Below are 23920 nucleotides of genomic sequence, written 5' to 3'. Positions count from 1 at the left end.
GCCCTGAGGGGATTCAACAGACAGGATGTGTTGCTGTAGCACTATGCCGGTGTGAGACCACAGAAGAGCTAGCTTGACACCTGAGAACACACAAAAATGGCGAAGGACAAAACACCAACTGCATTTTTCAGTCATTAGTGGACCTTCCTGCTAGGTGTAAAGCATAGAACACTATTGAGTAAATGGTCTCTCCCAATGTGTTAGAATGCCACAAGTAATTTAGTAGCAAAACACATGTGTTATTTTTATATGATATATTCATACAAAGGCATCCATTTACAACATACGATGGTATTATTTGTGGGGCAAAAATTTTTAAGAAAAATTCTAGCCCCAAAGGGGGGAATAATGTGATAGGAATTTTATGGTCTTAGATATATAGTAATGTTCATAACTGCACATACATAGATCAGCACAGGAAAGCCAACCTGGAACCATTTTGATTCCTAAACTGACCAAATCCTTTCTCTGCAAGGTTACCCCATTGTCTCTTTCCTCACAAATCCTGTCTCAAGGATATGTCTGTTTGAATAAGGTGTGAGCCTGTGACCTGGCCCAGGAAATAAGTATTTTACCACTACAAAAGAATGGCCAGGCTCCCCAGGAAATCCAATCAAGTAACCTGCTAGACAGGAGATAAACAACAACAGGAGAAAAACAATATTTAAATTTCTGTGATGTAGGGGGATGTATCTGAGGGGTGGTCTTAGGTTACACCCCTTCTGTGATGTATGCATAATGTTTCTGGGGGTGGTCCTGATCTAGAGAATGGGAATTTCAAAAGTCTTTATAAGGCCTTGCAGGCCATTGTTCTGGGTCCTCTTCCTCTCCTGCGTGTGAGGGGAGCACCCTGTTGCAACAGATTAATAAAGATCAAGCTTACTAGCTGCTTTGCTTCTCAATATTCTCTGGTTGGCCTCTGTTATTTTCTCCTACCAATAGGGAACCTATGTAAGGACTCTATATGGGCTCTTGGATACCCCATAAGGGAAAAGGGCATATTTTTATTTACAACACATGCATATTTGTGATACGATAAGGTAAAAGCACACAAAGCGTTTAAAAATCATATTGTTAGAAAAGCATTGTTTAATGTTTGGATAAGATATAAGGATTTGTTAGAAAAGAAAACCCCAAGATGGTTGTCACCAATGGAAGCGAAGGCACAGAAAAAACTCAATATGGAGGCCAAATGGCCGAAATATTGGGAAATTCTGGAACAAGATGGAGACAGATTAAAATTTCAGAGCTTTGAAAAATTGAAAAACAAAGTGCGAGATTGGCTCCATTATTATCAAATAATGGAGGCATACAATCTGGACAAAAAAGTTGGTTTCCAGGTGGAAAAATCAAAATTGGAAACAGAATTGTTAGATCCAAAAATCAAGAATTTGTCAAGAATGTATAACTTGCTGTTGAAATGGAACACTCAGGATAAAATGGTGAAATCAGCTATGATTAAATGGGCACAAGGCGTTGGACATAACATAATGATGGCTGACTGGGAACAGTTATGGACCACAGGTATGAAATTCACGGCATGTAACGCCCTAAGAGAAAATTTAATGAAAATGATTTATAGGTGGTACATGACACCAGTCAAGCTTGCAAAAATTTACCATTTGCCCGACAATAAATGTTGGAAATGTAATGAGACTGAAGGTACATTCTTTCACCTTTGGTGGACATGCCCAAGGATTAAGACATTCTGGGAGATGATTTATAACGAAATGAAAAAGGTATTTAAATATACCTTACTGAAGAAACCAGAGGCCTTTCTCCTGGGCATGGTTGGCCAATTGGTGTCAAAGAAGGATAGAACTTTTTTTATGTATGCAACAACAGCAGCAAGAATATTCATCGCGAAGTATTGGAAGACACAAGATTTACCCACCCGGGAAGAATGGCAGATGAAGTTGATGGACTATATGGAATTGGCGGAAATGACTGGCAGAATCTGAGACCAGGGAGAAGAGTCGGTGGAAGAAGACTGGAAAAAGTTTAAAGACTATTTACAGAAATACTGTAAAATTAATGAATGTTAGAAAAATGTTGGAATGGAGTTATATGGCTTTAGTAGAAATGTTATAAGGAATTAAGTATAAATAGATTAATACTCTAGGGAAAAATAAGGTTAGAATGTGTTAAGATAATTATAGGGTAGAAAGCAGAGGAAGATGGAAAGGAATTGCTGAAACAATTAATAGAAGTGGAATACAAAAAGGGAGGTGTGAGGAGGTCACTGAAATAAGTGAATGAAAGATAAGATATTGAAATTGTTTGATGTGTTTTAAACTGTTTTTGTTTTGTTTTGTTAGTTTAATGTGTTAGTGTTATGTAGTGTTTTTGTATTGTATTGTATTGTATTGTTCATTTTTTTTTTCTTTTTGTAGTGTTTAAATTGTTGGAAAAGTAATAAATATTATTTTCAAAAAAAATAATAATGATTGGGTATCCAGCCAGAATTCAGCAGAGACCCGGAGTTTGAATTTAAGCACACCTAATAACATACTGGATTGTAGCCAGTGTTTGTGACTCTATTTCATTCCTGGAGTAGACCATTGGTCCAATGGCTTTCCTCAACTTTTTTTTAAAAAAATATTCTTTTGAAGCACCAAAGGGAGGGGGGTTATTGCCATTCATGTCTTCCTTGCTGATTTTGAAACTAATTATACACCTTGATTCTTACTTCAATGTAAGGCCAAATGAGTTAAATACAGTAAATATGCATAGAGTTCAGATTCCTCCACAAATCACTTACCACTGAACTTCCCATATCTGTCTGCACAAATCCAGGATGCAACGCAATGCACAAGATTTCATCTTTGTCAAATCCCAGGGACTGGCACCGTGTAAGCATGTTCAGAGCAGCCTAGGAAAGAGTCATATCAGAAGCAAGGGGCTGAAAGATGCAGCTAAGTATTGGTAAGAATTTTGCCCCCATTCTCCATTTTAATGTGAACCTATCTGATTTCCTGAACCAATATTTAAACTGAAATGCAGCAATCCTTTGACATTTGTGATTCTCTGAATTTTGTGATGCAGTTGTCCAATTAAAGCATGAGTACCATAAAGCATATATTAGGGAGAATGCATACAATAATGCTTTGGGTGGTGAAAATAACGTATAAAAGTGTGTTATATTAGGTGGGATTGCTTGGGAAGTCGTACACAAAAATGCATATTAAAAATCACAAACTGATGGGAAAATGGGGAAAACTGAAAAAAGATGAAAGAATGAGAAAAGCCGACATTGAAAGATTCGTCCATTCCTAGAATGCAACCCAGTGCCACAGGATGGTATGAGTTTAAAAAGGAGGCTTCTATATTACTGAGATATGTTTTAATGCTCTCACTATTAGCAGGTTATTTTTATTTTTTGTTTAAATCTTAACATTGATATTATATTTTCTAATTTTGTTGTTTTGTTTTTGGAAACTATATTGCTTTCTTTGAATGAATGAATGAATGAATGAATGAATGAATGAAATAAGCTTTGCAGTAGAGATTCTATGCTGTAATTTCTATTGGCAGAAATCAGTAATAAGTTGGCTCATTCTTTCTGACTGAATTCCAAGTGAGTTCCTGTTTTGTTTTGCGTTTGGTTTGGTTTTGAATGCCATTTACAACCATGGATGGTTTCTAATAGCGTGGGTCTTGGTTCGCTGTTCTTATTGATAATGCTGCAGGAACCTAGGGAAGCCTTTTTGCTGCCATCTTCTGGCTAATGTATTTTAATGCACTTTCTTTTTTACATTTCTGTGGAGCAAGGAATGGACACCTGCTAATAGTTTGACTCTTTGGGTTAATTGTGAGTGAAGCCAAATACATTCATTGGCACCTCTAGACAATGAGGGGATGTGGGAAGATTTTCATGTTGAGAGTACCATTGTGGGGTTGTCTGTTTCTTCCTGTTCCTGCCATTGTTGATTAATTTAAATAAATCATTTTGTTTTATCACATCTCAGGTGCTCACGTGAGCGGGGGCAGTTGTCAGACATCTATTCTAGGGTCCCGGGTCCTCCGTAGTGGGGGCTGAATCCCTCCTATGGCCAGATATTTACTTACCAAGATAGGCAAGGGTCAGGGAGGCATATTTTGGACTGCATTATTTTAAGACTATTGTCAACACCATCAGGTGAAATTACTGGTAACAGAAAAATCAATTTCTAGCTTCTAACTTGCAGTACTTCTGTGTCCACACCTTGCTGCAACGGTAATTGACCGCGTGTGCCAAATGCCACATGTAGACAGTTGTGATGGAGCCACCTTCACTGGACATGTTGACAATGGCAGCTTTGCTGCAGCTCATCCCATTCTGGGGGCTTTCCTGAGATGCCTTCCTCAGCAAGGGCAGGAATGCCTGGAGAAGGAGAGAAAAGAATTACACACAGTTGCATCCTTCATGTAGAGGACTGGGCATCTTGTCACCAGTTCAAAGTCCAGTGTATGAGTGAAACCGTGAGCCCAGCAGTTACTTGCTGGTGGTATACCAGAGTTCTCTCATGGTTCGTCCAGAAGGGAGCTGCAACACCTGGTTCAACAAGTACAACCTTCCCCTATGATCTCCACAAGCCCGAAGGATGCACTTTAAATGTAAGTTTCTCATGAAGCTGTTAAAGTTCTGTATCCTTTCTCTATGAAAACAGTACAGTTTCGAAAGATTAGGGGCCCTGCAACCTGGCTAGAAGGTTCTGTGAAGAAGGTACAATAGGATGGCCTTACCTGGCTCATCATCATGGGGCCAATCACATTGGTTTTGTACACCTCAGACATGTTCTCTGGTGTCTCTGTCTCAAGAGAGCTTAGCTTTAAAATCCCAGCATTGTTAATCAGAAGATTCAGCCCAGCTCCTTTCAGCCGCTTGGTGACTTTAGTTGCTGCAGCCTTGATACTGGATGGGTCACAAGTATCTACAGCAGCAAAGAATAAATCCCATTTTTTAGGTAAGATCCTTCTCTTCTTGTCACAGATCAACAGAAGCCTTTTTGTGTTGATAATATTTAGAAGGAAGGATCTTCTCTATAATACTTATGTACATCTCATATTTGGTTCTTGAGAATTAAACAAAGTCCATCTATAACTTTTCCTATAGTTATTGTTTCTTCATTGGCCAGAGTCCTGTAGATGTTTTGATACGGTATCAGTCAGTGATTTGCATATTATTATTATTTTTATTTTTATTATTATTCTCCACCCATCTGGTTGGGTTTCCTCAGCCACTCTGGGCGGCTTACAGCATATATTGAAACATAATAAAACATTAAACATTAAAAACTTCCTGATACAGGGCTACCTTCAGAGGTCTTCTAAAAGTTATGTAATTCTTTATCTCCTTGACATCTGAAGAGAGTGTGTTCCACAGGGAGGACGCCACTACTGAGAAGGCCCTCTGCCTGGTTCCATGTAACTTCGCTTCTCACAATGAGGGAACCAGCAGAAGACCCTTGGAGAAGGACCTCAGAAACTATTTTCAAATCTATCACTAATCAATCTAACTTGTATCTAAGTTACTTTACTTGGATGTAAGCTCCATTGAACTCAGTGAAACTTCCTTATGCGTAATTTATCACTTACACTACTCTAAATGACCTGCAATGTTCTTTGCCTGTACCAATGCATGAATTTAGACCACAAAATTATGATTTACAAAAATTGTGTTCCTCTGTTGATCTTGTTCAGCTGTTAAAGCTTGATAAGTGGTTCTGTAATATGACAGAGTACTTGGATTTATTTGTTATATTCTTTTTCTTTTATAATTCAATAAAACCTTAAACAAATCTAACAAAACAACAAAAATAGGGAATGCACTTTTTATTTGCTAAAAAGTAATATTTTGAAATGACCTTGAATATCAACTGTTGTTCATATCACTGTGGGAAAAGTGAATTTGAGGAGGGGGTGACAAACACATACCTAGTGGGATGATTTCCACTCCCTGGTGCTTGGCAGCCAAATTCTTCAAGTCCTGAAAGATACAGGGAGTACAGACTTAGGATGGAACAGAAAGTCCTGAAGTCTGAACTATTTGAAATGGGATAGGAATGGAAAAGATCAAGTCCCATCTGGTTTTGGTTTTCAGCATGGAGAGCATTTGCAAAAGTGCCCTGCAGAAAGTATGTCAGCTTAAACTTGTGCTTTATAAAGAGATCTACTCTGAGTGGCAAGTCCTTGGGTGGGTTTAAGGTCACACAAACTATATGGAAGATGGAGCAATCTTGTTTTCTTTTGCTCCGGAGGGTAGGACCCAAACCAATGGATTCAAGTTACAAGAAATGAGATTCCAACTAAACATCACGAAGACCTTTCTGATGGTGAGAGCTGTTCTACAGTGGAATGGACTCCTTCAGAAGGTGGTGGATTTTTCTTCATTTGTGGTTTTTAAGCAGAGGTTGGATAGCCATCTGTCAGCATGTTTTAGTTGAGATTCCTGCATTGGAGGGGGTTGAACTAGAGGACCCTCATGGTTGCTTCCAGCTGTACAGTTCTATGATTTATACAAGGAAATGCTGAGGGGAAACTTCTTTAGATCTCGCACCCACCCATTCATAATTTAATAAGATGAAATATTGCAGTTCTAAGCAATTTGACACAGACAATGAAGTTAATGTGTTTGACTATTTAGTGATATTCATCATATGGTATGTATTTCGGAATGTTTAATCTGAGTTATTTTTGTAATTTCCAACACCCATTGAGACAATTCTGTTACATGCTCTTCAAATCACTGGGTGAAAGGAATCAACCATTTTCCCTCCAACTCCTCTCTTAATTCTGCAAAGAAAAGGGTGTATGTGTGTAAAAAGGGGTTACTAATCTGTGCTTAAGTAAACCTGTACTTAAGGTACCACCCTCACTCTAAGAATGGAAAATATAAAAAGCCTTGCCCTTGGCACTATCTTCTGGACATCATGGGGAATCCCCTTGTTTCTGTGCTCATCCCAATGCACAGCCTGGGGCTCACCTGGGCAAGTGGTCCATCTGGATCCCGGCAGGTGGCAAAGATCTGTTCTGGACAGTTGTTTTTCCGCACCAGTTGCCTAACCAGCTCCAAGCCAATGCCCCGATTGGACCCAGTCACCAGGACTCTGCGTGCATTCAGCACAGCCATCTCTCTTCCCAGCCTGCACTGAACAGAGTACCGTAATCGATTTGTCAGCCCAACCGCAGCACCAAATGTAGCTCTCAACTTATCTAGCAAGGCTTACATAAGCTGCTTGTTCTTCTGTCAGTTCATGTTCTGCATTTGGCAACAGTCCAGTGCCTTGCCAAGTTCCCACCTGGCAGACTGGTTTTTATTGAGTCTCACTGTAATAGAAGGAAACAGGATAAATGGGGGAGGGAAGTTGGCAGACTGAATTTAGAAGTTCTCATCTTCCTGTGTCTGACTAAGAAAGCTCAGTGGCACCCAAGGATGGATATTTTAAGCACTCAAGTCCTCCCCCAAAAGGTTACATAAAGTGCTTGCCCCCTGACTCTGCTCAGATCCTGTGTCTGACAAACTGGCAACAGACCAGGTACAAAAAGACAAGAGTGCAGTCAGATATGCACTCTGAACTTTAAGAAGGGTGATTTCAAAAAGCTTAAGTGAGATCCCACGGTCAGAAATACTCAGAGAGGAGGGAATCCCAGATGGATGGGTGAAATATTGCAGACAATAAGAAAGAAAAGTGGGAGGCATCTAAAGAAACCAATGTGGCTGCATACAGAGCTTGCAGATAAGCTAAGATTTAAGAAGGGCTTGTATAAGAAATGGAAGAAAGCAGAAATCATGAAGGAGGAGCATACATGAGTAGCCAACAGTTGCAGGGTGAATGTCAGGCAGGCCAAAGCTCATAATGATCCCAGGCTTGCAAGATAGGTTAAAATTAATTTTTAAAAAGAGGTTTCTTCAGCTATGTTTGAAGCAAGAAGAACAAGCAAGTAGTATGTCCTCTGTTATGTACTGAAGTTCTCACCCTGGGCCAGCAGGGGGATACTATAGATAGTTATGCAAATGAAGGATCGAAAGTGACGTTCAGTGATTGGATAGTTTGTATGCAAATGAAGGATCGAAAGTGATGTTCAGTGATTAGCTAGTTACAGAAAATGGTTACTGTTTCATTCTAGTGGAGCTCTATATAAGCAGGCTGACTGAGCTCCTCAGTTCAGTTCTGTTCCAGCTTACAAATAAAGAGCTGCTTTGGAAGAATCGCTGTGTCGTCTGATATGTTCTCCCACAACTTAACATCCTCTGCATGGAGAAGATGGAGAAATGCTTTGGATGACAGAGAGAAGGCAGAACTGCTCAACACCTACTTTGCCTCTGTCTTCACTCAAAAGGAAAGCAGTGCCTAACCTGCTGATAACGGACTAAACAATGCAAGGAAGGATCTGCAACCCAACAGATGAAAGAGGTGGTTCCTCTTGTTGTGCTAACCCTTTTAGAATAGGCAACTTGTCATAAAGCGGTTCCTGGAGTTATCTTTAACCATCACAGCCAAGGTGCTTTAAAATGTACAGTATGAGGACTTCCGCGTAGTCTTTGCTCACGGACAGATGCGTCTCTCCCACTTTGCCAAGGTTGGGAGTTACGCATTCGTTAGCGGAGCTAGAAGGGGGAGCTAAGGCTAAGCTGACCCCGAAGCCTTGGAAGGAGATTCCAGGGTGATATGGCGTTGCTGCAGCACGAAGAAGAGGACCCCCAGACCATTTTCAAGCTCCGAAAAGCTTTTGCGGACGATTTACTTGTTATGACTGAAAACCCTAAAGAAAGTCTGAAAAGAGTGCTGGAATTGATTAAAGAATTTGGAGATGTGGCAGGCTTTAAACTGAATATAACAAAAACAAAAATGCTTGTTAAAAATGTAACCACAGAAGAAAAGGACGACTTAGAAAAAATATTGGGCCTGAAAATCTCTTCAAAAGCAAAATACTTGGGTATTTGGATCACCCCCAAGAACATAAATTTATTTCAGGATAATTACACCAAAACTTGGTTAGAGATTAGAAAAAACTTGGTAATCTGGAGTAAACTAAAATTAACATTTCTGGGTAGGATTTCCATTATAAAGATGAATGTGCTTCCAAAATTAATCTTTTTATTTCAAATGATTCCGATACTGGGTGAAGCAGGTTGTCTCAAGATATGGCAAAGAGAAATTTCCAAATTCTTGTGGGAAGGGAAGAAACCTAGGATTAAACACCTGATCTTAATAGACATAAAAGAGAGGGGAGGCTTTTCCCTACCCGATCTAAAACTTTACTACGAGGCTGCCTGTTTCACCTGGCTGAAAGATTGGTGCACGTTGCAGGATCCGGACCTCCTGGACCTGGAAGGTTTTGACAACCGTTGGGGATGGCACGCCTACCTAATATATGTAAAAGCGAAAATTCATAAAAATTTTACCAACCATATAATAAGAAAGTCACTCTTTGCTGTATGGGAAAAATATAAAGACCTGATGGAGCCTAAAGTCCCGTGGTGGACTTCTCCAGTAGAAGCCATAGCAGTAAAACGGAAAAATACTCAGGAAAGCTGGCCAACATATAAAATACTTCTAAAAAATGAGGATAACCAAATAAAATTAAAAAACTTTGAGGAGATAAGAGAACACATTTCAGACTGGTTCCAATACCATCAGTTATTTGAAAAATTTAAATCTGACAAACAAAAGGGGTTCTCAGCAGAAATTTCCCGATTCGAATCTGATCTTGTAAACTCTAAAAGAAAAATTCTTTCCAAAACTTACCGACTCCTCCTTGACTGGACAGTCAAGGAGGAGGAGGTAACAGTGGCAATGGTGAGGTGGTCCCAGGATTTTGGCCATCCAATAACCATGGCCCAATGGGAAAATTTATGGAAGATCAATTGGAAATTCACAAACTGTTACACAATTAGAGAGAACTTTCAAAAAATGCAACATCGATGGTATCTAACACCATGGAAACTTTCAAAAATGTATAAAAATGTGTCAAGTAATTGTTGGAGATGCGGAGACTCAGGAACATTCTACCATATGTGGTGGATATGTAGGAAAATACAGGTATTCTGAGAGAGTATACATGCAGAACTGCAAAAAATGCTAAAGATCTCTTTCAATAAAAAAACCAGAGGCCTACCTCCTGGGAATAACAGATTTGGATATTCCACAAAAGAGGAAGGGTATCTTTTTATATGTGACGGTGGCAGCAAGAGTTTTGATCGCAGCAAAATGGAAGAGTAATGAAATCCCCTCTATACAAGATTGGATCCAAAAGCTGACAGAATATGCCGAATTAGATGGTTTATCAGACAAAATAAAGAATAAATCAAAACAGGAATTTGTTTCTAAATGGGAGGTTTTCAAAGAATATCTGAAAAATAAATATAGTAAGTTTAAATTCTGTTGCAGCATTTGAGGAACTTCAGTGATAGTTGCTAGGTAGATAGAAGAAATTAGATTTATTGAGAATAAGTTTAATTATGGAAACAAATGTGTACTGGCAATACGTAATATGAATTTGAAATATGGAATAGACGGGAAGTTGGGTCTTTAGAGTTAAGACCAATAGATGTTTTATTGTTTGCCAAGAAAATTATGTGTCTATGGTTATTTTTGTAATTTGTGTGTAATTTGGTATTTGTGGTTTTTTTGTGTTTTTTTCTTGTTGTATAAATAAATAAAAAATGTACAGTATGAGACAGGATATTGAATAATTATGATGGAAATGGAAATGGGAGTCGAAATTGGCCAATATTTGCTTATTTGTCTCATGTCTGGTAAGGAAGTCATTTCCGCAAATATGATCTGTATTCACTGTAGTTTTCAGTCCATAAACAATACACAGTGGATGACACTTTTTCTCCATTTGCATTGTGTTTCCTTTGCATTGAAATAAATGGTAATGAGGACATACTTCCCTAAAATTCCACCACAGCCAACTGTGAGATGAATATTGTAGTTTTTGTCAATTTTTGCTGAGAGAAGATTCCATCACTTGGCCAGATTTGAAGGAAAATCTACCCTTCTGTATGCAGGCCTTTTTGTATATAAATTTGTCTCTGACATGGGTCTAATGGCCCTACTCAGATGAAGAATCATGCATTGCAAGAACCACGTGTGCCTGGAAACAGTGTGGAGTCTGTGATTCTGATTGTATTAGGATGAGGCAAGCTACCTTTCTTACTTTGTTCTGTACTTGGCTTTCCAAATATATATTTATATTGGACGTTCTTAACTGTATTTTATTGGTAAAGAGTTCTTATCCTATGTTTATAACCTCCTTAATAAAGTGTTCCATTTATTCCTTGTGTGACTTTTTAAAGCTCTGAATCTGGTACCTTGGCTGCTTGGAGACAAACTACTGACTCCTTTGTGGCTTGGGGCTCAAAAGACAGTGAGTGAACTGTTTCACTCTTGTCTTTTCCAGAACAACCTAAGTTCCCCCTGGTTTAGGACTGGGGAACTACAAAGGTGGTGGCAGTACAGCTGGACAGGGTTGGTTTTCCCCAGTCTGCTGCTCACACCTGCAGCTTGGGATAAGCAACAGAAATTATATACATGCTGGCAGTGATGAGAGGGAAGAGATAAATCCCATATTATTTACATTGTGGCAGCATGGAATAACACTTTTCATGCTGCCAATCTGAGATATAATGATCAACCTTTAAAATACAGCCTTAAAATACGTATTGAATAAAGAAATAATCTGCTGAGGGATACATCCAGGGCTGGAGTTAACACTAGACATGATGAGGCAACCACTTAAAGTGGCACATGCTGTGGGTGGGTTGATAGCAGCAGTCCTGCCATTCGCCCTGGGCCTACTAAACTACCTTGCCTACACCTGCTAAGCTAGGTTGTCCTCAAGCATGTTGCTGGGTAGGGATGGGGAATAAATGGTCTAATTCGCAGTTCTTGCTCAATTGCCCTTCTCCAAATTTTGCGGTGAATTATCCAACAAAATTGTTGTTGTTGGCATCTTTTTGTCTTGAGAGACAATGGAGTGCACTTCTGGTGGTGAAGTCAGCAGTGTCCAGGCCAGCAGTGGCTTAGCAACCCACCCTAACATGTGGGACAGAGTTGGGGGTTTTTAGCGGACCAAAGTTCTTGAGCTTTTTTAAGGAGATCAGTCAAAGTTGTTGAGGGACGGAAAGTGTCAGCGCCCCTGCCACCCTACATACCCTGCATGACACCCTGAGATCCCCCAACACCTGCTGCACCCTGCCTCTGTCTCCCTTCACTACTGCCCAAGGGACCTCAGGGTCCAAACTTGGGCAGTGTGTATGGAGGTCCTGGGCTGCCCAGATGACAAGATCCCCTCTCAGCCTCGCTGATGGTGGTCCAAAGGAAGTCAGAGCAATAGATTTAACACCAGCTTGGCTGCAGGACTTTCTGGAAAAAGACATACAGTGGTACCTCGGGTTAAGAACTTAATTCATTCTGGAGGTCCATTCTTAACCTGAAACTGTTCTTAACCTGAGGTACCACTTTAGCTAGCGGGGCCTCCCACTGCTGCTGCGCCACCACACGATTTCTGTTCTCATCCTGAAGCAAAGTTCTTAACCCAAGGTACTATTTTTGGGTTAGCGGAGTCTGTAACCTGAAGCGTCTGTAACCTGAAGCATCTGTAACCCAAGGTGCCATCCAAACACTTTAGGGACTCCCCACTGAATTTGTGTAGAATTTACTCTTATTACAGCTAGACATTGGAAAAATCTCTCTGGGGGGAATGTAGACGACTGGTAGAAAGTGTGTGGGATATCATTCTATTGGAAAAACTAATGAATAAATTATTATTGTTAACAGATCAGAAACAAAAGGATAACTTCACAACAATTCGGCATGATGCTGATAATAATAATTTTATTATTTATAACCTGCCCATGCAAGCATTCCAGATAATAACCAATCCCCAACAATAACTTGATATAACTACAAAAGCAAAAGATCAGAAACAAAAGGATAACTTCACAACAATTCGGCATGATGATGATAATAATAATTTTATTATTTATAACCTGCCCATGCAAGCATTCCAGATAATAACCAATCCCCAACAATAACTTGATATAACTACAAAAGCAAAAGATATTATTATTGTTGCATTTTTACTGCTGGGGGAGACAGAGAGGAGCTTGTGGGTGTTTCTGCCTCTGGTGTCCCGCTTTGGGACTGTGCACCCTGAGGCACTTTCTTACTCCACATCAGGCAGCTAAATATCTTGAGTTCACCAAGGAAGTACATCCCCCTGCCAATTCACAAAAGTCCCAGTGTCTTTCTCCGAGAGATGGGAAAGGGTCTTCAGGATGCTTTGCACACTCTCATTCACTGTGAGTAACTGGAAAGAAAGAACAGTGACACAGGGACTTGTGAGTAAAAGAAAAGAAAAGAAAAAAGAGTGTCAAAAAACATAAGTAACATCAACTGAGAGTACAGGGGACAACATTCACGCACCGTCCATCAAACACAAACAGAGAAGCATTCTGGACGACTGCTCTCTATATCTGTGGATAAGGGTGATCCAATAAGACATTAATGACCCAGTGTGGTGCAATGGTGAGAGTGTCAGGCTAGGACCTGGGAGACCAGGGTTCAAATCCCCACTTGGGCATGAAGATCATTGGACCACTCATTGCGTCTCAACCTATCCTATGTCACAGGTTATTGTGGGGATTAAATGAGGAGAGGAAGAACCACACGTACCACCTTGAGCTCCACAAGCATTTGACAATAACACCAAAGGCTTCTAGAAGTCAACTAGAAATTTTCTTTTCCCTTCCCTTCCTTACTATTTTACTCAAAAGTCAGCTCCCATAGTGTTCACTTGAGCATACTCCTAAGTAGATCTGCCATACCTTGCCTTGTCTTCTTCCCCTCCTCTTAACGAACTTCTAATATCCCCACTCCAGCTAATCAGGCTGCAATCACTAACCCCATTTACCTAGGAGTAAGCCCCATTGAATGCAATAGGAACTTAGTTCTGAGCAAGACCAGGCTAGACTTTCTTCTGTCAATAACTACCTTGAAAAACAAATGCTAAATCAAATGGCCTTTTGTACTTTCTGTACTTTGAAACCAAAGCCCAACCCTTCAGCTTGGTAATATTGTTCCTTTGCAGATGTCTTCCCAACAGTTATTCATTCATTCATCACACACTTTTGAATACACCTCCCCATCACTTTCCAAACCACAAACATTCAGATTCTTTTTTTAAAAAAGTGATTATGTTTCACAAGAACAACAGAACCCTTTCATTCGCTTTAGTTAATCAGAACTAAGAGTTCTGGGATGTGCTTGAATCCTTCCCACAAAATGATGATAGTCAGGAAACACTGTATGCTTTTAATGCTTGTCAGTTGCTATCAGCCACAACAGCCCTTGTCCAGACAATTAGCTCTGGAAATAAATAGTAGGGAATTGGCATTACCTTCACAGGGTGGATTTAAACACAGGAATAAAGTAAAGGTAAAGGGTAAAGGGACCCCTGATCATTAGGTCCAGTCGTGACTGACTCTGGGGTTGCGGCGCTCGTCTCGCTTCATTGGCCGAGGGAGCCGGCGTACAGCTTCCGGGTCATGTGGCCAGCATGACTAAGCCAGTTCTGGCGAACCAGAGCAACGCACGGAAACACCGTTTACCTTCCCGCCAGAGCGGTACCTATTTATCTACTTGCACTTTGACGTGCTTTCAAACTGCTAGTTTGGTAGGAGCAGGGACCGAGCAACGGGAGCTCACCCCGTTACGGGGATTCAAACCGCCAACCTTCTGATCAGCAAGTCCTAGGCTCTGTGGTTTAACCAACAGTGCCACCCTTTTCCACCCGCGTCCCTTTTAAACACAGGAATACAGCACTGTAAATGAGTCAGAAATTAGATTGTTTTCACCAAAATAAACAAATTCCAATGAAAGTTAAACAATTCTCACTCTCTGGCACTATCTGATGTTGCATGTTTAAAACACATTCAGATCACATTATTGTGATGAATGTAGCTGAGTCCATAGACTGATTCTTGACTTATCGGGGGCATCTTTCTGGTCAGAGTTGTGGATCCAGCCACAATTCAGCAGAGAGTTGAAATTTTAAATGGCTTAAGCATTCCTAACACAATGCTGGATTGTAGCCCACCAGTGTGTGTGACCATTTTCTTGCTGGATTGGATCATCAGACCAAAGGCTTTCTTATTTTTAATTTTATTTTAATATTACTAGAGAATGTCTTTTAAAATTCTTTTGAAACTACAAACAAGTTAATAAACTCATTATCCATCCTGACCCTTATTTCAATGTAGGCCAAATGAATTAGATAATTGCAATACTCTTTGTATGGTGATCTGATTCTGACACAAATAACTTACCCCTCCACCTGTCATGTCTGTCTCCACAAACCCAGGATGCAGTGCAATGCACAGGATTTTGTCATTAGCATATCCCAGGGACTGGCACCGCGTCAGCATATTCAGGGCAGCCTAAGAGTGAGACATACCAGAAGCATGTAGCTGAATGATACAGCTAAGGATGGGGGATACGTTTTCCCCCTTTTGTATTTTAATTTGAACCAATCTTATTTCCATTTCCCAAACCAATATTCAACTGAAATGCTGCACTTCTGTAGATTTTGCAATGTAGTCCTTCACGAAAGACACAGGTGGTTTCTGTGGCTAGTTGTACCACTTTTCATCTACAGTGGGTTTACCAGCTATGAGCTTCCCTAGATTAGGAAACTTGTCCTGCCAGGCTTAGCTAGGTCAGTCCTTGGGAGGAAGGGTTATCAAGCTCTTTGTTCTCCCACTTTCCCCCATTCCACTTACTAGTCAGGAGGTCTAAGCTGGATGCTCCAAGCTCAGACTGTGTGGCTTAAGCAAGCCACCTTTTGTGTTTCTATACAAATAATTTAGAAACTCTCACCACTTAGGAACCTAATTCTCACTTCCTGTGTGTTATTACTGCTGTATGAATCTGACCTTTGAAGAGGTTATAAGTAAACCATTTTTAACTTACCAAATGTTTGGTCTTTTCTATGCTAAAGGAAGTGGGGAACTTTGGAAGCAACTTAGAAGGGGGTATTTTAAAGGTCTAACAAGCTATATTTCCCTGCTTTACGTTACTGCATAGTTTGTTATTTTAAATCCATGCTGGGGTTCTCTAACCAAAGAGTACTTGCCCCAAACCTGGATCTAGCGATCCAGGGAATTCTCTTTTTATGATTATACCTTAACTCATTTGTCTTTTAAGCAAAATACCAACAATATCATAAAAAAGCAGAAATATCCAGAAGCATCAAAATAGTCACTCTGTCAGTCACCCCGCTAAGATAGTCAGCCAGGAAAGCCAATGCAGTGTTCCAAAATGGGCCAAAAAATGGGCCAGATAATAATGTTCATTCATGAGTCTTTGCGGTTGTCTAGCCTCTTGGTTCTTGAGATACTTCCCCTCCCCCCCCAAAAAAGCCAACTGGAGACTGGCCCATAGTCATGAAGGTCAGGAGATATGTAAATACTTATATAAAAATGTATAATTACCTGGCCAGCACCTTCAAGGCAAAAGAAACATGCCCCTTGGATAACTGACCACTAAACCAGTGTTCTTTAAATTGGATGCACAGATTTTATTGGACCACAACTCCTATAATCCTCAGCCTGCTTATTCAATTGTCAGAGACAAAGATGTATCTAGGGGAGCATGACCAGTTCAGTTGCACCGAGTGCAGAACGTTAGGCGCCGCAATGACATCCAATGGAAGGCAAGAGGTGGTGGGGCCTGCTGGATATTAGTGTTGCACAGGGCACTGTAAGCCCAACAGCACCTGAAGTCCCAAGGTTGAAGAACACTGCACAAAACTGACTACTTGTCTGTGATGTGTTGATACCTTGCTGCAACGGTAATTGACAACTTGTGCATTCTCCCACAGGAAGAGATTTGTGATGGAGCCAGCATCACTAGAGAGGTTGACAATGGCAGCTTTGCTGCAGCTCATCCCATTTTGGGGGCTTTCCAGAGATGCCTTCCTCAGCAAGGGCAGGAATGCCTGGAGAAGAAGAGAAAAGAATTGCACACAGCAGCACATGCTGTAGAGAAGACTGGCCATAGTGCCAGATTTAGGGTAGTGCAGGCAGTTCCCTCCACACAGGGCACTGAGCCAGGGGGGCACATAACAGCTACAACTCCTACTTCAACAGGTTCAATCTTCCCCCATCACCTCCATTACCACAAAGGTTGCACTGTTAAATATTATTCACTCATGCAGCTATTACAAGCTTAGTTCCATATCCTTTCTCCATGAAAAAGGCACAGCTGCAGAACACCCCATCACCAGGAAGCAGTGACATCAGGCCACCTACTTCTCCAACATTAAGGGATCTGCAACAGGACAAGAAATCTCTGTGAAGGAGGAACAACCAGGTAGCCTTACCTGGCTCACCATCATGGGCCCAATCACATTGGTCTTGTACACTTCAGACATGTCTTCCGGTGTCTCAGCTTCCATAACTAAGTTTCTCCTCACAATTCCAGCATTGTTTATCAGAAGGGTCAGCCCAACCCCTTTAAGCCGTTCAGTGACTCTGGTTGCAGCATCCTTGACGCTAGAGGGCTCAGAAGTGTCTTCAGCAGCAAAGAGAAGAATTTCATAAGTCCCACTTTTTCTCTCACTACAAATCAACACATTATAAGCCTTTTTCTTATGATGATATTTAGAAGGAAGAATTGGAATCTGATATGCATCAAATATTGTTCCATTTCCACCCCCTGAGATTTAATTGCCAGAAAGACAATAGATACAGGTAACTCACATTTTATGCAGGGGTTACATTCCAGGGATGATGTGTATACACAAAAAGACATATACACCCTTGGAGCTGCCTCTGCGCAAGCAACCTTACATTTGGAGCCAGGACACTAAACAGTATAACCTCCACCCAGAAGGCACGTCTGAGAGCTTAAAAGCTCTTTCCATGCTGGGAAAACCCTGCACAAAAAGAGATTTTAAGATCTCTGCCTTCTGTGCATTTAATTTGTGTGATTTCAACCAGCTGGCCTTCAATCACATAAAGTTGAAATTGCGCATGTTAAGCACACATAAGGTGCAAGTTACCTGTGTTAAATATAAGAAGCCCATGTTGGAAAAGATTTAAGAACTACATGCACTTTCAAAGATAATGAACATAATAAACCACAGCTGGGCACCCTTGGCCTTTAGTGACAATAGAGAGCCTAGGATAGGCAAAGTAAGCCTGGAAGATTCTTCATTGAGAAGGCTGCCAGCTGCAATTCAGTAATGGATGGAGAACAATAGGCCAAGGGAAGCTCTTTGTGTGAGAGAGTTTTGGTTGATACTGGAAGCTGGAGACAGAGGCTTGCCTTGCTCTTCACTGGACCCAAAGATGTGCCCTGACAATCTTCCTGGAAACCTAATGGGGAGGCCAGATCTGTGGAGTGTTAACACTGTGAGCCCATCCATCCTATGCTCAAGTTGTATATATGTGTGATAAAATAAAACCATATATCCCAAAGGCACCGCAGTTTTAGTTGACCTTCATTCCAAGAAAAGCAAATCCCAGGAAAGCACTGGAACACCTGGAGTCTCTCATTGCTCAGAGACTGGGGTGCATGAAATAGCATGTTTATTCACATATTTTTTTTCTTCAGTAGCTGTAGCTGCCTAAAGGCAATGCACAGCTACCCAATAGCAACAGGGTAGTTAACGAAGGATTAAGGTGCAGTCTTCTGGCAGAGGCCCAGAACTCTTTGAACTAGTATAAAAACAATGTTTTTCTCAATATTGCAACACCTACAAGTTACTCATAATATCAGAGGTGGAGTCATTGCCAGGAGTACAAAGGTGCCTAGATATGGAATAGTGTGTCATATAACTGAAAGTTATAATGCAAATAGAAAGGCTCAATGATGTTGAGTTTTGCTCTCTATTTAGAGCTGAACTGGATTGTGCTCGGACTGTTTAGGGGTTCCGCCTACAGTCCGTGAGGAAAATGGCCCTTTCTCACATCATGCAGTTCATCATTTGATGTGGCAGAAAGGAAATGAAAGAGTTAAGAAAAAGAGATGAATCCTCAGTGTGAGGATGCCTCTCAGCAACTGTTGACAATGGAGTTGACTTTTATATATTTAGGTAAGTTGTTTTTTAGAACATATCCTGCAGGAAAGTAGTCTTGCGAAATGACTTTGAATCTCAGCTCTTGTCTCTGGCAATGTGGGAAGAGGGGGGCAAGGCAATGGGGGGGGGGCAAACACATACCCAGTGGGATAATCTCCACTCCCTGATGCTTGGCAGCCAAATCCTTCAAGACCTGGAAGATGCACAGACCATAGATTTAGGAGGCAACATCAAGCCCTGGAGGTGGGATTATTTAAAATTGGAGAGAAGAAAGTAGATGATTTGGGCTGTGTACACACTAACCCATTCGTAACACAAAAATGTAGTTTTTCCATAATCTGGAATAATTCATTCTCATTCTTAACAAACAGTTTTCAGTCTAGATTAAGGTTACCAGATGTCCCCGTTTCCCTGGGACAGTCCCAGGATTTACAAATCAGTCCCCTGACAAAATCCATTTATTTAACAGGAAGTTGAAAAGTGTCCCTGGATTCATTGAAAAAAATCTGGTAACCTTAGTCTAGATTGATTCTAGATCCTGCTGTCCACAAGGGTGGAGGTGGTTACAAGATATGCTTTTGAAATACCTCTCCTTGGTTAGGTAATCAAGAAGGAAGTGGTGATAAAGCCATGGCTGTGAACACTCTATACCCTTGAAAGGCATTTGAAGCACCAAACAAAGAATTCTGGTCACTGTTGTTTACCCTTCACAGAACCACAGTTCTCAGCTCCTTTACAAAATTCAGTACCAAGAATTGGGGGGGGGGGGAGAACTTCAAGGTGCTTTAAAGGTATAGTGTATACATAGGCTTAGGCTGCAAACACACATTTTATTAAAGAATCTAGGGAAACTGAGTACAGTGGTACCTCGGGTTAAGTACTTAATTTGTTCCGGAGGTCCATTCTTAACCTGAAACTGTTCTTAACCTGAAGCACCACTTTAGCTAATGGGGCCTCCTGCTGCCGCCGCGCCACCAGAGCACGATTTTTGTTCTCATCCTGAAGCAAAGTTCTTAACCCGAGGTACTATTTCTGGGTTAGCGGAGTCTGTAACCTGAAGCGTATGTAACCTGAAGCGTATGTAACCCGAGGTACCACTGTACTTGTTTTTTCTATGTGTTCCACAAACAAAGATCTACTGAATAATTTTTGTCCTGGTTTTGATTTTGATTGCATAAGTGTTGCTTGCCTCTCCCCACCCAATTAACTGCAACTCGTGGTTTTAGCTTTTATTTTCAGATTAGTCACAGGTTGCAAGGATCAGTGGGTTACATAAGAGATTAAAGACTTGGCTAAGCACAAGCTATGAACCAACAAGGGACATGCCTTGTGCACCTTCCTTTTGAAGGACGGGATGGGCCAGCACTGGTGTCTCTGTCCTAGGCAACGGAAGCAGGGTGGGTGCTGGCTCAGTATCAGATTTACTTCTACCAGCCTTGCCTGAAGGGGGAGGCTTGTACATAATAGGGGAAAGTGACAGAGGTGGAGAAGCAAGGGGGGCATATCTGGAAGGGAGGTAAAGGGAGGCATTTCTGAGAGCTTACCTGAGTCTCCTTCAGAGGGTGGATCTCCACCCCCTAACCCCAGGGGCTTTCCTTGGGATCAGACACATCTTGGGGCTTGGAATCCGTAACCCACACCCCACTATAAGTCCCTACCTGCAAGCTAAATGATACATTACCTCTTTGACAAGTTGTAAGGCTCTTTTTCCACAGTCTTCCAATCCAATTGCATACGAACGAACATTGCAATTGTAAGCACGTTGACACAGACAAAATCCTCACTGAAGCGACTATTTAGTAATGTTTAACTCACGTAATTTCTTTCAAAATCTGAGCTGTTCTTGTAATAGCCAACCCTCAATAGCATAATCACTTCTTCCTTTAAATGTTCTTCAGATCAAGGGGTGAGAGATACCAAATCTCTTTCCTACTCATTCTTCCCTAATTCTGTAAAAGAAAGGGTTGTCAAAGCACTCAAGGGGGCCACTAAATTGTGTTTAAGCAGTCAGACCCTGGGAATGGGAAGTGCAACAAGCTTGCCTGGGGCACTTGCCTGAGGCACAAGTGTCTTGGCACCACCCTCATTTCTGTACTCATCCCAGTGTGCATCCTGTGGCTCACCTGGGCACGTGGTCCCTCTGGGTCCCGGCAGGTGGCAAAGATCCATTCGGGCCGGTTGCTTTTCCTAACAAGCTGCCTCACCAGCTCCAAGCCAATACCCCGATTGGACCCAGTCACCAGGATACTGCGTGCATTCAGCACAGCCATCTTTCTTCCCAGCCTGCGCTCAACTGACAATGCCCTCTGTTGGCTCAGCTCCAGTGCTAACTCTAGCCCCCAGTTTCTCCAGCAAGGCTGTTATCAGTGTGTGCTCTGCATTTGGCAAAAATCCAGTGTTGTTCAACATACTTCATGCAGAGGAGAAAGGAAAGAAGCTGGGGTTTGCCACTAGCAGGCAGGAACAGATTAACAAGTCTTGTTGCCTGGTGGGGAAGGGAAGCTGACAGGGCAGAAACAGCAGTCATTTAAGAAAACACAGTGGCACCCAAGGATAGCCGATTCTGACACCCAGTTCCATACCCTCCAACTGCCCTGATTTTGCCGGGATCACCACAGAAACACTGTAGCCATCACGACTCCGTGACTTTGTCCTGAAAGTCCCAGATCCCAGAGCGGATCATGCCACACACCAAGTGCCTCCGCCTTTCCCTCAACCTGTTCTCATTCATCATTTGGCTTTCCCTGATCGCCACTGCAAGAAGCCCTTCTCCACATCCTTTGCTGCTTTTTGGACTCCCACCCACCCACCCCGCCCAGTGATCCTGGAGTGTGCACTTGTGTTTGGCTGCCTGCGTGTTCCCCACACCTCCACCTCCTGGGCCCTGTCAGTGTTTTGCATGGGGGGAGGCATTGCCATGGATGCCAGGGGGGTTGGTGGGGGTGGGCAAAGAGGGCTGGGAGTGGGTGCACAAGTCATTGGTCCTTTAAAGTGGGAAGTGCCAGAGTCTCATCCATAGAAGTGCCTCCCACCTTCTTCATCAGGGGTAGGCAACCTAAGGCCTGGGAGCTGGATGCGGCTCAATTGCCTTCTCAATCCGGCCCACGGACGGTCCAGGAATCAGCATGTTTTTTCATGAGTAGAATGTGTCCTTTTATTTATAATGCATCTCTGGGTTATTTGTGGGGCATAGGAATTCATTCATTTTCCCCAAAAAATATAGTCCGGCCCACCACATGATCTGAGGGACGGTGGACTGGCCCATGGCTGAAAAAGGTTGCTGACCCCTGTTCTTCATCCCAGGTGTACAGAGACATCATCATCATCATCATTCACTGGCTCAGCTCAGCACCCTGTGCAGTTGAACTACCTGCACCATCCTAAATCTGGTGCTGGAGTGGGGGGGGCGGGGGCGGAATGAAGTATTATTGATGTAGACTAGAATGTCCCTATTTTCACCTGAGGAATGTTGGGTGGTGTGCAATTCTTCCCTGAAGTGCTTTGCTGCTAAGTCCACTTAGCAGGACTGGCCCAAGACATTTTGTCACCTGAGGTGAATGACAAAATGGCACTCCCCTCCCTGCCAGGGAAGGAGGATTGAGTAAAGATCTACATCAGGAACAAGGGGGCCGGGAGAGGATAAAGATCTAAGTCTGGCTCTGCTGCCCCTGTGGACCCTGCTCCCCAAGGTGGTCACCAACCTTGCCTCATGGATGGAGCAGCTCTACCACTCAGCTCCTTTGTCAGGCAGACTGGCAGCAGCCCAGATACTACATGACAAGAAATAATGAGAAAGAGATTTGTTGGGAGCTCCCTTCGTGCACTGGCTTAGCAAGAGGCTTTACAAGTTTGGCATGCTGCCTATTTAAAGAGAGAAGTTGGGAAAAGCCATTGTTTTGTACCTTGCTTTCTGGGTGACCTTTGGACAGAGTGGCGTTTCTGGCTCTTCCTGTTATGCTCAGCTATAACCCTTATACTTTGCAGTCCACTTTAACCCTTCCACTTCGAGAAAGACAACTATGATGCAGGGCTGAACAAAAGTAGCTGTGGCTGTGACCCACATATAGCCTTGGGGGCCTCCTCTTGCACCTCACCCCAAATGCTGTTAGGAAACATGGCATATTGAATTACATGGAATAGCAACATAATAAATGTATTGTTTAGTTTAGTATCACTTAATGAGGATAAATGCCAGGTCAGTAGATAGGCAAACCTACTTTATTGAAATGCAAAAAGAACAGCTTACAATATTAGGAAATTGCAAATCATAGTAAGTTCCAATCATGTTTTTTACAGTTACTAAAATTTAAAAATTATCCAATATTTGCAGAATTCAAAAAATCATTTATTACTGCAATCAACCATTTCATACTTAAACAGTTAGCCTACTAACTTTTTCTTCCTTACATTCATTTTGATGATTTTAATTGCTCACATAGCTTTGTTTACTTGCTGCCTCCCTCTGCCAAACGGTTGGGCCAGCCCCTGAGGGAGGAACATAGGAAGGAAGCTGCGGTATACTGTGTCAGACCATTGGTCCATCCTGCTGAGTATTGTCCACACTGACTGGCAGAGGCTCTCTGGATTTTCAAACAAGGGGCATTCCTATGATTCTATATTCTTGGAGGAATCAGGGTTGACCACAGAACCTTCCGCATGCAAAGCAGAGGCTCTGCCGCTGAGCTGTTACAGCGCTTCTCCAAATATATGCATTAGGTATAGCAAATCTCTAGCTGTGACCCTTCAAATGCTTTGGTGGGGGAAGAGGAAGACTGCCCCATTGACTGGTTTAGCCTCCACATGCCCTAGTCCACCAAAATAACCCTTTCCAAACATTTGAGGCTGG

The 23920-nt window shown here is 41.9% G+C and overlaps 2 protein-coding genes across 4 annotated transcripts in view; both read right to left on the bottom strand.

Moving 5' to 3' along the window:
* The window catches only part of LOC308483227 (uncharacterized protein), a 44834-nt gene that overhangs the window by 7294 nt on the left and 13620 nt on the right, over positions 1-23920 (bottom strand). Inside the window, exons 7-11 of the mRNA XM_081016853.1 lie at positions 6965-7203; positions 5917-5968; positions 4726-4913; positions 4205-4363; positions 2762-2872 (exon numbers count right to left, since the gene is read on the bottom strand). Of these exons, the coding sequence (XP_080872979.1) occupies positions 2762-2872; positions 4205-4363; positions 4726-4913; positions 5917-5968; positions 6965-7203 (749 nt within the window). The remainder of the gene's footprint in view (positions 1-2761; positions 2873-4204; positions 4364-4725; positions 4914-5916; positions 5969-6964; positions 7204-23920) is intronic.
* On the bottom strand, positions 12808-21634 carry LOC308483970 (C-signal-like). Of its 3 annotated transcripts, XM_081018430.1 has the most exons (7): positions 21198-21338; positions 20890-21023; positions 19216-19267; positions 17374-17564; positions 16831-16989; positions 15320-15430; positions 12808-13302 (listed from the first exon to the last, which is right to left on the bottom strand). In XM_081018430.1, exons 2-7 carry the CDS (start codon positions 20941-20943, stop codon positions 13192-13194), a joined length of 678 nt encoding a protein of 225 aa, XP_080874556.1. In that variant the 5' UTR covers positions 20944-21023; positions 21198-21338; the 3' UTR covers positions 12808-13191. The 3 variants fall into 3 exon arrangements, with proteins under 3 accessions (XP_080874556.1, XP_080874555.1, XP_080874557.1); XM_081018429.1 differs by lacking the exon at positions 20890-21023 and having other exon boundaries at positions 21198-21606; XM_081018431.1 differs by lacking the exons at positions 16831-16989; positions 20890-21023 and having other exon boundaries at positions 21198-21634.

The sequence above is a fragment of the Podarcis pityusensis genome (genome assembly GCF_964106645.2).
Source record: "Podarcis pityusensis genome assembly, chromosome: 8".
NCBI lineage: Eukaryota > Metazoa > Chordata > Lepidosauria > Squamata > Lacertidae > Podarcis > Podarcis pityusensis.
This window is presented reverse-complemented; position numbering and strand designations above follow the sequence as displayed.

Excerpts from the sequence above, each read along its gene's own strand:
- LOC308483970 (XM_081018429.1), bottom strand. The coding sequence starts at position 21,344 with ATGGCTGTGCTGAATGCACGCAGTATCCTGGTGACTGGGTCCAATCGG. Across the intron at positions 17,565-19,215 it reads AGTGGAGATTATCCCACTGG|ACACTTCTGAGCCCTCTAGC; the intron begins GTATGTGTTTGC and ends TTGCTGCTGAAG. Across the intron at positions 15,431-16,830 it reads TCAATTACCGTTGCAGCAAG|GCTGCCCTGAATATGCTGAC; the intron begins GTATCAACACAT and ends TCTCACTCTTAG.